This window comes from Salminus brasiliensis, chromosome 16 (assembly GCF_030463535.1).
Source record: "Salminus brasiliensis chromosome 16, fSalBra1.hap2, whole genome shotgun sequence".
Classification (NCBI taxonomy): domain Eukaryota; kingdom Metazoa; phylum Chordata; class Actinopteri; order Characiformes; family Bryconidae; genus Salminus; species Salminus brasiliensis.
This window is the reverse complement of record NC_132893.1, coordinates 21,049,786-21,064,372: the sequence shown is the minus strand read 5'-3', so window position 1 is coordinate 21,064,372 and position 14,587 is coordinate 21,049,786. Positions and strand designations below refer to the sequence as shown.

Sequence of the window (14,587 nt, the reverse complement as noted above, 5' to 3'; positions counted from 1 at the left end):
TCCGTGAGCTGAACTGAGCGCATGGAAGAGAGCTGAAGAGCGTTCTGCAGTTCTGCCTGTAGACGTGGTGAGACTCCTAAGAGGCTCCGAGGAATATGACCACATTATTCCAGTTCTGTGCTCAATTCACCTGGCTCCCAGTTATTTCGCTCTCATTACAAAGTACCATTGCTTTTATATGGTCATGCTTCAAAGCACTTCCTTTCTAGTCTGCTTGCTTACTTTTCCAAATCAAAAGAATCCAAATGACTGATTTTCTTCTTAGTCTTGTTCATCAGTTTCTCACATTCTTTGCTTGCCAATAGCGAAGACTAGTTCACCACCCTTTGCAAAGGTTTGAGGCATAGCGTACAGCAGTAGACCCCCCCCCCACTGTCTACTGTCTATTTTAGTGTTCACACCTGATTTAACTAATCAGCTTGAAACCAAGCCAATTCCTGGGTGAAGTGGGCATGGTAGAGCAGAAACACACTCAAGTGTCCAAGACAGAGGGTACTCCACGACCAGGGCTTCAGGTATTCTCTGCCATCAGCATCATAACATCACAGCACCATAGGCATGATAATTTGCTATTGAGCTGGATCAAGGATATTCTCACAGGGAACAGTTGCGCTATGTATGAGAGCGTTGTCCCCAGGAGTAAACTCATAAACCACTGGTCTACAGAACTGCTCTAAAACTGCATTTTGAGCCATCAGTCAAACATTAACCACACTTAAAATGCCACTGTGTGTATGACTAAATGATCACTATGTTTTTCAGTGACATGGAGGAACCCCAGTCATCTAATGGCAATGGGACAGATGTACATAGCACTTTTTAAACTCAACTTGATCTGCAGGGTAAACCTCTGGACAGCATATATTTTTTAATTGTTGTGGAAATGGATTTAGGAGATTATGAGCTTGATCCCATCCTCTGATGACAGAGTGATACTCGGGAAGTACAGTTTCTGCAGCTGTTAAATATAAATAAGTTGCTTTCACTATTAAAAACCTACACATAGGCCTACACTTCAGTTTCTTGCCCTCATAATTAACATCATTTTCATATGCCCTAAAATAGAATCCTGTGGGACTCCACCAAATTTGCTGAACTATTACCAAATAATTCATAGTTGTTTCTGCATTAATAGCAGGATTAGCAAAAAAATAAAAATAGGGTTCAAAAGGTTAAACAACCTCAAACCCTGCCACCCAAACAACCTCTACTTACCAACAACTGCAATCTCTTCAAACTTCAAAATTTCAAATACTGGTAACCAACAACCCTTACACCCACCAAGCAACCTCAAAAATCAGTCTTAAGTTCTATTACCAGTTCTATCACAAAGTCTACTATACCACAGCCTTAACTTCTTACTACCCAAAAGCCTCCAACTCTGCTACCCAAAACCCAGACTAACACCCAACCCAATAGCCTCAACATCTTCTACAAAGCAACTTTAAACTTACATTTCTGTCATTCTTCTTTAAACCTTTAAACTCTACAATTCCACTACCTCAACCCCTACCCCATTACAACTTCATACCATGCCAAGCAACTTCAAAATCTGCCACCCACAAACCTCAAAATCCATTACTCACAAACACACTCTTTAAACCTCTGGGAACCTTGATTTTTGTCATGAAAACTGATTCAGTAGATCATGAGTTTGATCCAATCTCAGATGCAGCCGTTAAATATACGTTGCTTTAAGGAATAACATTGGATAAATGCTTTTATGTTAAGTGTTCTGTTGTATTTCCTGTGCATACAGGAAAAACGTCACTGGCCTTGTCACCTTTTCCTTGCTATATTTTTCACTTAGGCATTAAACGTGGGTTGTGAGCAGATGCGAAGAGTAAACCTGATTTGATTTACAGCACAGAACCCAATACACCCACTGCTGAAGGCTTTGAGTGAGTGTATGTTTTTATCTCCACTGTAGCGTGTGTGTGGTCTGTAGGCCGTAGATGCAGCCTGATGTCTGTCCTCCACTCAAATGACACTGTTTTTCCTCTCCATCTAATCAGCGGAATCTCTTTCTGCAGAGAGCTTTTTTTTCTAGCTCACCATTTCACCCAGCCAGATGCACTTTATTCTGCTGCTAATGAAAGATCATCTCATTTGCTCTCCCACCATACACCTCTTAGACATGTCTGACCTCATGCAGGCCTTCGAGTGCCCCCACACAAATGGCTGACAGAAGCATGACACACAGTTGGCAATAAAACACAGAAGGAGCACAAACCTAATTTCACAAAGAGACACACATAATTTCTATGTCTTCCTAACACCATGTCAACACATGATAGCTCTCATATTCCTTTTCTAGTCCTGGAGCACCCCTGCCCTGCACATTTTAGTGATTTCTATGCTCTAAAGCACTCACTAAACTCAAGTCAGGCCTTTTGTAATTAGCTAATTAGTTAGCTCAGGTGTTTTAGAGCAAGAGAACCCTCTAAACATGAAGGCCAGGGGGTTATGGGGCCAGAGATCTAGAGCCAAACCTAGTCAGCGAACTGCACTGTATCACTTGCATTCCCTGTTTTGCATGCCCTGAAAATATGTGCATTCCTACCTGTGGCCTCAACCATGCCTTCCAGGATCACCACAATCTCCAGCTCCTCCTTAGACAAGTTGGCTTTGGAGATCTCCCAGAAAGGGCTGTGCTGATTGATCTCGTGGCAGATGATGAGCGGGGACACCAGGAAGAGGCGGTCGTCGCCTGTGTCGTAACCCACGTTCATGTCCGTTTGGTTGAGGGGGATAAACTCCCCCTCCTTGGTCTGTTTGGACTTGATCAGTTTGGCTCGAATGGAGGCCTCCACGATGTGCGAGTTCCTCAGGTCCCCCACACGGAACATTAGGCACAGGCGCCCGTCACGCATGGAGATCACGGCGTTGGTGGAGAACACCAGCGTCTCTGCTCGTTTCTTGGGCTGTGAAATCTTCACAAACATGCAGCCCACCATGAAGGCATTCACGATGGAGCCCAGCACCGACTGCACCAGCAGGAGCACAATGCCCTCGGGACACTTGTCTGTGATCACCCTGTAGCCATAGCCGATGGTGGTCTCTGTCTCTATGGAGAACAAAAATGCAGAGACGAAGCCCTCCAGGTTGTTGACGCACGGCGTCCACTTGTCATCCCCTAAGTGGTCCAGGTCCCCCCGCGCGTACGCGATCAGCCACCACATAAGGCCAAAGAACAGCCACGTGACCGTGTATACCAGTACAAAAATGAAGAGGTTGAACCTCCACTTCAGGTCCACCAGAGTGGTGAAGATGTCCGTAAAGTACCGGTAGGTCTCCCGGACGTTGCCGTGGTGCACGTTGCACTTGCCGTCCTTGCGGACATAGCGCTGGATCTTGCGCTTGGCTCTCTCAGGGTCCTGAAGCTGCTTGGGGAGGTCGTCTCGGGCCTGCTTGGGCAGCCGGGGCTGTCTGACCGTGATGGGGCTCTCCACATCCTGCTCCATTGGGCCTTCGGGAAGGATCTGAGCCTGGAGGCAAGACACATGAGATGAGATAAGCCCATATTGTTGTACAGTTTGAATCACTGGCTTGGTTACTCACTCACAAAGCATCTAATGATACAGCAACAAATACCAGTAGAATCTGATGGAAACGTCATCCTGTATCAGCTCCTATTATGACATTTTTTCTATCAAGTGGTGTTTTCCAGAGCTTTTTCATATGTTGAAAAATGTGGACCACAATCTATACCATATAAGATCAACACTAATATTTCTTATACTATTATTGTGGGTTAAATATCTGTCCATCGTAGGTGTGAGTGTTCCAAACAACTCCTGTCTGAGCTACTGTCACAGCAAGTTCTTCGCTAAACAGCAACTTAATAATCCTGAGCCCCGATTCTGCTCCTCAGGAGGTCGCACACAGGAAGGAATATTAAAAAAACTGTCTTTTTGTTTTGTAATGAAGAAGAACACAGCAAACGCTCTGCAGTGCTGCACACAAAAAGACATTTTCTTGCAGATCTAAGGTGCTGCATGCAGAAAGCAGTGCTTGGCGATGCAGAGATGAGCCCTGCCAAGGTTCAGGTTCGAATACCAGCTGTTAAATGCCACCCGTTGATCAGGATTCTTAAGAAAGCAACTGGCAGAATTTTGTATTTTGTGACTATTTCTGAATGTGCCGGGTGTTTCTCTTTTTTTCCACTGATAAGTCAGTGTGACCTCGTTCTGTCGTTCTGTGATTAGCACGGCTGCAGTAGAATTTTTTTAATGACAAATTGGTCAAAGAAAATTCAGCTTGCCCTGCAAGAGATGACTTGTACTTCAACACCATACAATTCAATTCATGGTGCTTTTTACCATGCAAATTTTCTTCAGTAGAAATTGCCCTTTTTTGAGGAAAACTGTCTTGATAAAGAAGAATGACATTCATCCTCACCAAGGCAGCTTTTCAGAAATTCAGTTCCAAACTTCTAATGAGGAGGCCTATGGCAAAAGTGGCAAGAAAAACTCCCTAAGAGAATGACAGTGACAATGACAGTGACAGAGAGTAACAAAGAGCCAAAAGGGGAACTCATGTTTCTCTGGGCCTGCACAAACTAGTAGAGTTCAAATTAAAAACACACAGAAGATTAATCTCGTAAAAATGCAGATTTTAACCTCAGCATTTAACCCATCCGAGGATGTGAACACACATCCAGAGCAGTGGACGGCCACCTCAGTGCCTGGAGGAAGCAATTTGGGGCACCTGAACTGTGATGGTTCAGGAAGGTGAAAAAAGCCCTGTTCCTTTTCTGTCCCTACTCCTACCCCTGCTTCCTGCCAGTCTAGGGGTTTAAACGGATGACCAAATCCTGCTTCTCTAGGCCATGAACTCCCCTGAGTTACAGTGCCACTGCAGTTATGGATGTGGCACAGTGGCACTTCAATTATACAATGTTAAAAATCTGTCAGAAATCCCCCACAAAACATGTGTTGCACTATCAACGTAAAGGAGCTGGCATGCAAATATAATGTATATTATATGGACAAAAGTATTGAGATGTCTGCTCATTCTTTATTTTGAAGGGAATTAAAAATACTTTATTCTGCCAGGATGTTCAGGATGTTGGATGATCACCATCCTCACCTCATCCCCAACTCTCAAACTCAGTTTGAACACAGTTCTACTGCTCTACAGCTCAATGCTGGATTTTGACGTTGATTTTACGTCAGAAAGACATTGGACTGTAACGTCAGACAGAAGTTGAATTTTGGTTGGAAATCAAAAGCACATATCCGTCAAATACGACATTGGGTTGGCATCAAGCTCCAACTCTAGACAGCTTTTGTTTACTTAGCACCATGACTTACACCCCAGCAACATTTTCACAATGTGTGGAAGTTTACATTCTGAGGTTTAGCAGATGTTGGGTTTTGGTCCCCATACCTTAAAACAAAATGTTGGCATGTGATGTTTGGAAGACATTGGATTTTGGCTACTATACATCACAACGTAATAAAATATCAACATCAGCTGTTGTCATTGTACCATGCCAAATGGGGGTCTGAATTATATGTTGTCCTGACATTGAATTTTGGTCACCCGACATCACAACCTACAATATATGTCCAAATGTTTGTGGACACCCCTTTTAATGAATGCATTCAGCTTCTTTATGTTGCAAGCCATTGCTGACACACATGTGCAAATGCACACACAAACACAGCTAGTCCCTGTAGAAAAGTACCGCCAATAGAATAGGACTCTCTGGAGCAGATAAACATGAATCTATTGGAATCATTCCTAATGCTTATTAGCTTATAGGATTAGAGGGGTATAACTGTGTTCTCTGGAATGATGGTTGGTGCTCCACCCAGTACTTTTGGGATGAGTTGGGGAGTTGGGAACAAGGTGGGGTGGGGATCATTCATTATTATATCATGACCTCACTAACACTTGCTGAATGCAATTACATTCACATCACAGCAATGCTCCATAATCTAGTAGGAAACCTTCCCTGGACAGTAGAGAGAGTTTTTTCATAACCTTTTTCATAACAAAGAATGAGCAGGTGTCCAAATACTTTTGTCTACTTTTGAAAGCTTGTTCCTTGATTTGTTAGAGCAAGAACAAAACTGATTAAAGCAGTGAACACGTGCAAGATTTTCATGCTGATATTTCATTTGGCGGAGCGAGTGCAGCGACATGCATGTCTTCGAAGGTAGAGAAGCTACTTCATAAAGTAAGTAATTAAACTGTAAATGGCTTTCCTGTGATGCCACTGCACAGGTATTTAGCCACAAAGATGCACAATTAAGGCCTCGGTTAGCATTAAAGTGACTATCTTAATCAATACTTTGGGACCCAGAGAATCACATGCAATTAGTGCTTCCCTCATTTAGAACTAATATCTTTTTCATGACTATAATTGAACCGGAGATGGCATGATTAGCCATGGTCGTGCATGACCTGCAATTTCAAGCCCATTCCTGTGTCTGCAACTGAGTATCTAAGGAGGGGACAGAGCCAGAATCAAAGCTTACATCACGGACATTCAGAGTCAATTCAGACTCTCCCTTCGTCCATCCGTCCCCGATCTTCCCCCTGCCCCCTCTCACTCTATTCCACGGAGCTGTCAGAACTCATTGTGCTCCGGCCGAAATGAACGCTGCACTCTTTCTTGCTCCGGCTTACAGCTACGCGGTGGCACACAGAGGCTAGCATTGGCATAAGAACAGCTGAAAATGGACCAATAGTGTAAATGTCATAGAAAGTACCTTTTTAACGAGAGAAAAAGAGAACCGACTCTCCAAACCTCTCCAAGTCACTCCTTTAATGTCTTTGTTGTATTGACTTGTCCTGGCAGGGCTAAAATGCCCACACGTACTAGCTCCTGTCTTCTTCAGAGCAGAGGAGAAGAAGGCAAGAAGGCAATTTTTACAGTCCGGCCAGGACAAGTCAATACTATAGACATTTTAGTTTAAGGAGTGTCTTGCTTTGGAGAGTCCTTTTCTCTGTTTTTCTTCACTGATTTTTTCCCCCTTCACACCAAAGAGATCCCGATTTAAACAGTATTTAAAGCAAAGATTTTTCAACATAGGACGGCATGGTTGTGCCGCAGGCTGGGGCCTGGAGTTGGTGGTTCGACCCTTATTTAGGTTATTGTCTGTGAGGAGTTTGGTGTGTTCTCCCTTTGGAAAACAGCAGGTGTTTGGGGTGTTTTCCTGCTGGTTTCCTCAGATGCTGGCAAAGAACATCCAGGCAAAAAAACAGGCAAACAACATCCATGTAGGTTGAGCACACATCCTCTACGGTCCCAGACATGTCCTCTTTTAGGATCTAAAAATGCATCCAGAGGGGATTTTTAAATGTCCGTGATTTCACATGAGTGTTTGCTTCTGTTTAAATCCTGCCTACTAGCCAACTAGTGCATATGTACCTGCATCTACATGCAACCATTGGTCAAACTGCTTCCCATACAGAGAGAGAGAAAGAGAGAGGGACAGTAGAGCTCAGGACCATAATAAAATGTAACGGGGTGGTATGTGACATGGTGGTAAATTGCTTTTTATTATTTTTCCTTTATAAATAAACAGTATAAAGGAACACCAGAACTTGCCTTTTTTGTTCCTGGCTGTTTTAAAGGCACAAATGATGTAATTTGCTACGTCATTACTAGCACTGTCTATTACTATCAAACAAGTTAGTGTGGCGGGGTGGTAAGTCAATCTGAGGAGTGCACACAAATCATAACATGTTTATTATGAATAAATATATCTTAATAAATAAACAGGGACACACATATAATCCTAAGATCAGTTTGGATAAAATAAAGAACATTTATTCAGTGATTTTCTTTTATAAAAATGTTTTAATCACTTTGGCACATTTTTTTTGAGCTTTGAACTCATCTCATCAAACGTTGTTTGTGCAAATGGCTCCCGTTTGGTAGAACGACTTTTCCCACACCATATCCCAGCATTGGCTGTTTACAGCTGCCCCCCACACCCACTGATGCATTGCATTTCGAGCGTACGAGAAAGTGTCGAGCTTGCAGATTTCTTCACGTGGTAAATGCACAGGGGCTCGAAGAAATGAAAAGCAAGGACGCAAACGTCATCTCTGTTGCACCGGCATATCACTTCAAATGTGCTGTGAGGGAGCGAGGCAGGGAGAGAACGAAAAAGAAGAAGAAAGAAAGAAAGAAATAAAGACACTCTTGTATGACTAATTCCTCTGTCACTAGCTGCCGGCAGCAATGCAGACAACATGCAGGTAATTCAATTAGCAAAGGATTCAGCCTCACACACACACACACACACACACACACACACACACACACACACTCAGACACTCCCACACACATGCACTCAAACGGATGAATGCTGGCAATAAATCATATTCACTGCCCTCCAAAAGACTTGGGCCTTGAAGGTCAAAAGTCAGAATTGATGTTTTGCAGAAAAAGACAAATTTGGAGACCTAAAACTCAAGCCTGAATGTGAAATGAAATGCAAATGTTTCCAGAGTCAGCAAAAATGGCTGAATACTAATTACTAAATGCATTTAATCATACTTCTAAATCTACTACTACTACTACTACTACTACTACTACTACTAAATCGTACTTCTAATTCAGTACTGAGCTGTATATCCACTGTTCTGGATTGGTCTCCCATGATCAGTGGGTGTTAGGGCTATTCTAAGGGCCTGTGACTGACCTAAGATATGTCAGGTATGGTATTAATTAAGGTAAGGTATGTATTAATTAATGTATTAATTAAGTATTTTGGTAGAATTTTTAGAGTTGTGGGGCCCAGTGTAATATATTCTCATGCAGCCCAAAATCTATGGCAGCACCACTTGTTTTTTCTTAGTCATTTATAGTAAACATTATAGCTCACTACATCAGAGTGAGCCCAAATGCTTTGTGAGTGGCATTACTAAGCAAAAGACAGTGGATCAAACTGGAGCCGACTACATTTACTCTGAACTGGAGCCTCTGAACACTTCAAATTTCTTACATTTCGTAGTTCGTTAATGCAAACCTTATGCTTCTAAGCAACATATCGGCCAAATATTTTGCCACAACAACTAATGTTATCTTCTCTAGTGTTATCTTCTCTTGTTGTGTATTGTCTTGAATCTGCTGGTCTAGAACTGCAGCTGGCTCTCAGCTCTGCAGAGGGATGATCTTGGTTATTGGTGCTACTTATATGCTCCCTAAATAGCACAATGCTAATGGGAGAGTAGGTATCCATTTCGGTCTGAACCGCAGACAAATCCCAACATTCTAACGTTTGCTGTTGTTCCTAGAAAGTTCAGAACAAGAACTCGAGTGAACGGCCAGAGAACGTTCTAGATTCTTCCAACAATCAGACACGGGAATGACACACCAACCAAACGTTCCTGTGTGTTCACATTTGTCCAGTCGGTGTTAAACCCTTAAAAATTTTGTTCTCCAGGGGTTCCTCAGTAATGACAACAGAACCATGACTCAAATAACTACCGGAATGCTTAAATAATTCTGCTTTAAATAAAGAACCCTTTTTCAGTACTATACAGAACTCCTGCTAAGAGAGAGGCTTATGGTCTGTCATTTACAGTAGAGTGTTCTACTCATCCACATTGTAAGAGAATGTTCTAACAGTTACACTGTTCTAGAACTTTCTTCACATCTGTTTACACTCTACCAGAATGTGTTGTCTGTCCACTCTGTTCTAGAATGCTCTATTGTTCTAGAATCTTTTAATATGTTTACTCTGTTCTAGAACTATCTCTATATTCCGTTTTCTAAATGGTTCTCCATTATTCACAGTCCTACAATGTTCTAACACAACTGCCCTGTACTAACATTTCATCTACATCCATTAACACTAGAATGTTCACTCTGTTCTAGAACGCTCTACAGTGTTCTCCCTCCCACTGTGTTTAAGAACGTCTTCCCCCTTCAAGTTGTCATAGACTGTGTTCCGGATTGCGTTCTCTCTTTTGTTCTAGAACTATTCTAGAACGTTATTCTCAATCATCCAGTTTAGGAGCATTCAAACAGTTCTGTCACGTTCTCCTTCATACTGTTTCATCTGGTTTGTCAGTTCTCTTTCTACATGTTCTAGAGCAACTGCTGACATTTGTTGCTGCAATGCTGGAACGTTGGTGTTTGTTGGGCCCATGAGTCAAGCTCCTCTGGGTAACAAACAGTAAAAGTAGCTGATCTCAGATCAGCAGACTGACTGTGAGAAAGTTAGACATGTGCCTCCATCTCCTCTGTGTGTGTGTGTGTGTGTGTGTGAATCACTCAGTGCAATCATTTCATTATTACTCTTTTCTAATATAAGAATCCAATAAATGGAGCAGCATAGATGGTTGTACGGAGATTAGCACCAATCCAGGAGTGTATTTCTGTGACAAGCTGGGGTGGCAGTGTGACCTTTAAATGTGTCTGTACGGATGAGACATTACGACGAGGAGTTGGTGGTGGGGTTTGTTGATGCTGGTGGGGTGAGTTTTCTACAGTTCAAAAGTCTTGAAAAGTCCCTGAATTTGGGCTATTTTATCAGCTTCCATTGTTATTAATATTTCAAGGCTACCATGGACTTGCTTGGTGCAGCCAGTTACAAAGTTCAGGACAACTTCCATGATCATTGCCTGTGTTGGATACACTGAGAAGGTTCCTAAGTAGCTACTGACCTGAATGTTTCACAAGAAAAAAAAACATTCATTTGCGTAGAACCATATGAGCAATATTTCTTTAGACTTAAAAAATGGTTCTTTGTAGAAACATCCATCGAAATGTTCTGTAGGTCAGTGCTTCTCACGACAATCTTCAGGGGCACTCCAGACAGTCCTGATTTTTTTAATTAAACAAACTCGTAACACATGATGCAAAAAGAATGAGAGATGATTTATTTCATTTTTTATTTCACAATTTGGTTAAAAAGTGTGAGACCATGGACTTAAACTACTTTTTATTGGGTGACAAAGGCTAATGCTAACACAGTTAAACACTAACTGTTAGCAATGATCTGTTTTTATCTTAACAATATCATGATGCATTGCTGCCGTTGAAGCATAGGCTTCATTTACAGGTACCTTCATCTTTACACTACCTGCTAAGGCTCGTAGGTACAGGACAGCATAAACTGCAAGACACCAGAGAAGCTGCCTGCCATGGTTAAAAAGCATACAAAACACTTTCAAACGAATATCTTCACTTGTTTTAATGTTTCCTACATATTAAAAATAATATCATATTGCAACAAACGTCTGTCACCAGTGATAGCTTCAACTTCTAAAGATGAATAAATGCCTTACAAAGTATTATTAAGGAGAAAACACTTTTCTTACATGCGTACATTTGGTATTATATTATATTATATAGACCTTTAGCACAGTAACTGCGCCGTCAAGTCTATGAATAATAGCATTAACTAACTTCTGCCAGCCCTGTTTACAGAGCGCTTGGAGGATTTCAACCTCAGAAATCTTCATTGGGTCATCCAGCGGAATAAGACCGTGTCAATATGACCAGAGTATCGCTGGTTCGAATCCTGGTCATACTACTAGCCCTCAGCAGCACAATTGGTCTTGCTCTGTCCAGGGTGGGTAGATGGCACTTTCTCCCCACATCACTCCATTGCAATGCTGGCTGGCACAGGCGTCTGCTGGCCGGAAAAAGAGGCAAAGGCTGGCTGAGCATATGTTGGAGGAGGCGTGTGTTGGTCCTCACCCTTCCAGCATCGGGAGCATTGCATGTGATGGGGGAGAATATGCATAGGTTGAGTAATTGCTGATCCAACCCCCCCCCCCCCACCCCCCCCCAAAAAAAACAACAACAACAATCTTCCTTGGATTCCAGCACGGCCAGCATGAGGGCAGTTAACATGTCTGGCCAAAGTGCATTGCTCAAAAATTGCTAAAGCTGCACGTCTGCTGTAGCACGCTGTTTACCTCCGCACGGAGAACTGTGTGGAAAGCAAAGGTGTTCAGACGGGAGAGCATATCAGAGTTGGATCTGCTAGCAATCCGCTTGTGAGGAGTTTAGCAAAGCAGAGAAAGAGCATCAGATCTCTGAATGGACAGACTGAAGACCAACACTCACTGACCTTCATCCTGGAGGAGAAACAATCTGGCACGTTTAACTCCTCCCACTCCGTCCATGGTGTATTTAGGAAAGGGCAATAGTCTCAGCCATTTTTACAACATGACCAGCAATAATAAATGCGGAAGTGTGATCATGGTCTGTTTTATTATTATGTTACCTAAATTCATTTAAGCACATATAAGTTTTATTTTGCACATATAAGTGTCATTTTTGTGCTTCAGTTTTGGTAAGCTCTGCTCCAATCACTCAAGGTCCATTTATGACTCCAATCATAAGTATTAGGGGTGTGTTTATTCTTGTCAGCTTTGGTTCGATTAAAATGTAGCCTGCTGTGATTGCTCTGTTAGTGTGGTTCAGTAGAGTAAGTGTAAACACTGCCTTTCGAACTGTGATGTGCATCAAACAAGGGGGGCCGAGACCCATCTGTTCTGACGGCCTCGGCCTGCTTCTAAACAAACTCTGGAGCAGTTTGTCTGTAGTATGAACACAATACAAACCAAAGGCATCTAAACAAACCAAATGTGTGTGAGTTGTGTGCAGGCACAGGTTCACTCCTGCCCGCAAAACATGTAAATGACCTCACAACACATTTCCTCCCAGTAAGGGTCAGGCCAATCTCAGAGTCAGCAAGTGTCTCCGCACTGTGTATGAAGGAGCTGTACAAGGACAGGAGATCACAGACACACAAACACACACACACACACACACACACTCACACAAACAGATGCACACCACATAGCAGTGACAGCCACTAAAAACAATGTCCCTCTAAAGGTCGCGCCATTTCACATAGTGATCAAATTGTATTAGAGTGCCACTGTTTCCTGCTGAGAGACCTTATGATCTCTCTTTTGTCATCCATCTCCGTGCTACAGGCCCACACACAGACCACAGCATACACACACACGCACACACACACACAAACATGCGCACACACACACAGTTAATCATCCACTGATCACTGTTTCCTTCACAACTGCAATTTCCAGCGCAAGGACGCAGTCAGCACTCTCCGAGAGTGCTACCAATTCCCACTCCTTCAAATCCACGGCCAGCTTACTGAACACTTTTTCCGCAAACTTGCATCCCCTGTAAAAAGTGTCAGAATGAGTAAGCACATTCTGCATATCATCACCACTGCAACAAAAGCTCATCCAAACGGAAACGTTATAGGAGAGCCCAGATAGAGTTTTTTTTTTTTTTTGGGGGGGGGGCAATTTTCTCCCTAATTTAGCCATGTGCAATTTCCAACCGCAAGGTAGATCTCCTGCTATCACATATTGTCACCAATGCTGGGAGGGCGAAGGCTAAGTAACTAGAGGTTTCAGACACTAGGGCCTGTTTACAGCTGGCATTAACATGCGCTTCGTATCTGGATAGTATCTGGATCTACTTTGTCCGGATTCTGTTTACACTTGTCATTACAATGCGTCCCCAGTGTCACCAGAACGAGGCGGAACAATAGATGGCTCCCACATTCCCGTAACGGAACAAACTCTGTAATACTGCTCTCATCTAACACTGAATATGCACTAACAAAGGCACACACACACAGTGAAAGAGAGAGAGAGATAGCGAGGGAGATCCACAGTAATTATTACTCATATAGACGTATCTTTCCACAGACATATTTCCACTTACCTGACGGAACACACAGTTTACACTTACACTTAATTAAATGTGGACGAGATCCGTCTCTGACCAATCCGAATGTAATCCGATCACCAAAAACGCATGTTAATGGCAGGTGTAAAAAGACCCTTGAAGTACAACTTCTTACTATGTCACTGAACAGCTCCTCACTTACTGCCATTTCTGTTATGTAAGTTAATAGACGCCCATACCGGCTTTGGTGAAGAGCCTTTGCGGTAGGCAGCAGTGGTGGTCTTCCTACCCACACAGAGGAGAGTAAGGTCAATTAAACTCACAATCTCCTGCTGATAAGACCAACAGCATTCATCACAAAATGTTCCTGCAATGAAAAGGTACAAAATATGTGTACAGAAGTATTCAGACACTCCTTCAAATGAGTGAGTTCAGCTCCTTTACGGTGCACCCATTACTGACACATGCACAGCTTGTCTAGTTGCCATAGACAAGCACTGACAATATAACAGGAACAGCGATGCATGAGTATAAAGTGACCATGCCCAATGCATGGTCCGGTAGACAGAGGAGTGTAAAGTCCCCCAGCACTGGGCTGTAGAGGACTGGCTTAACACGAAACTCTAGAAACTGGAGCTCCAGCCTGTACCTGTGGGATAAGTTTGAGTTACCCTTGATTTTAAAAGCAATTTTGGAAGAACAGGTGTCTGCAAACATTTGGTCGTTTAATGAAGGCATCAAGATGTTGCGAAATCTAGGTATCACTTAGATACCTAGGTGCATCAGTGCTACAGCATCTTACCAAATGCCTCGATTTTAAAAAGGTCTTCCCTTTCCCTCTCGTGGGAGCCCTGGATGCCATCTTAAGGACTGCATTAGCTCAAGTGAAGTTTATTAGCGAGTAGCGAAGGAGGATCTTGGGAGGCTGAGGGA

At 42.8% G+C, this 14,587-nt stretch overlaps 1 protein-coding gene across 1 annotated transcript in view; it reads right to left on the bottom strand.

Moving 5' to 3' along the window:
• kcnj6 (potassium inwardly rectifying channel subfamily J member 6) overlaps positions 1 to 14,587 on the bottom strand; it is a 62,112-nt gene that overhangs the window by 22,534 nt on the left and 24,991 nt on the right. Inside the window, exon 2 of the mRNA XM_072658131.1 lies at positions 2,564 to 3,488. Within this exon, the coding sequence (XP_072514232.1) occupies positions 2,564 to 3,464 (901 nt within the window). The 5' untranslated portion in view covers positions 3,465 to 3,488. The remainder of the gene's footprint in view (positions 1 to 2,563; positions 3,489 to 14,587) is intronic.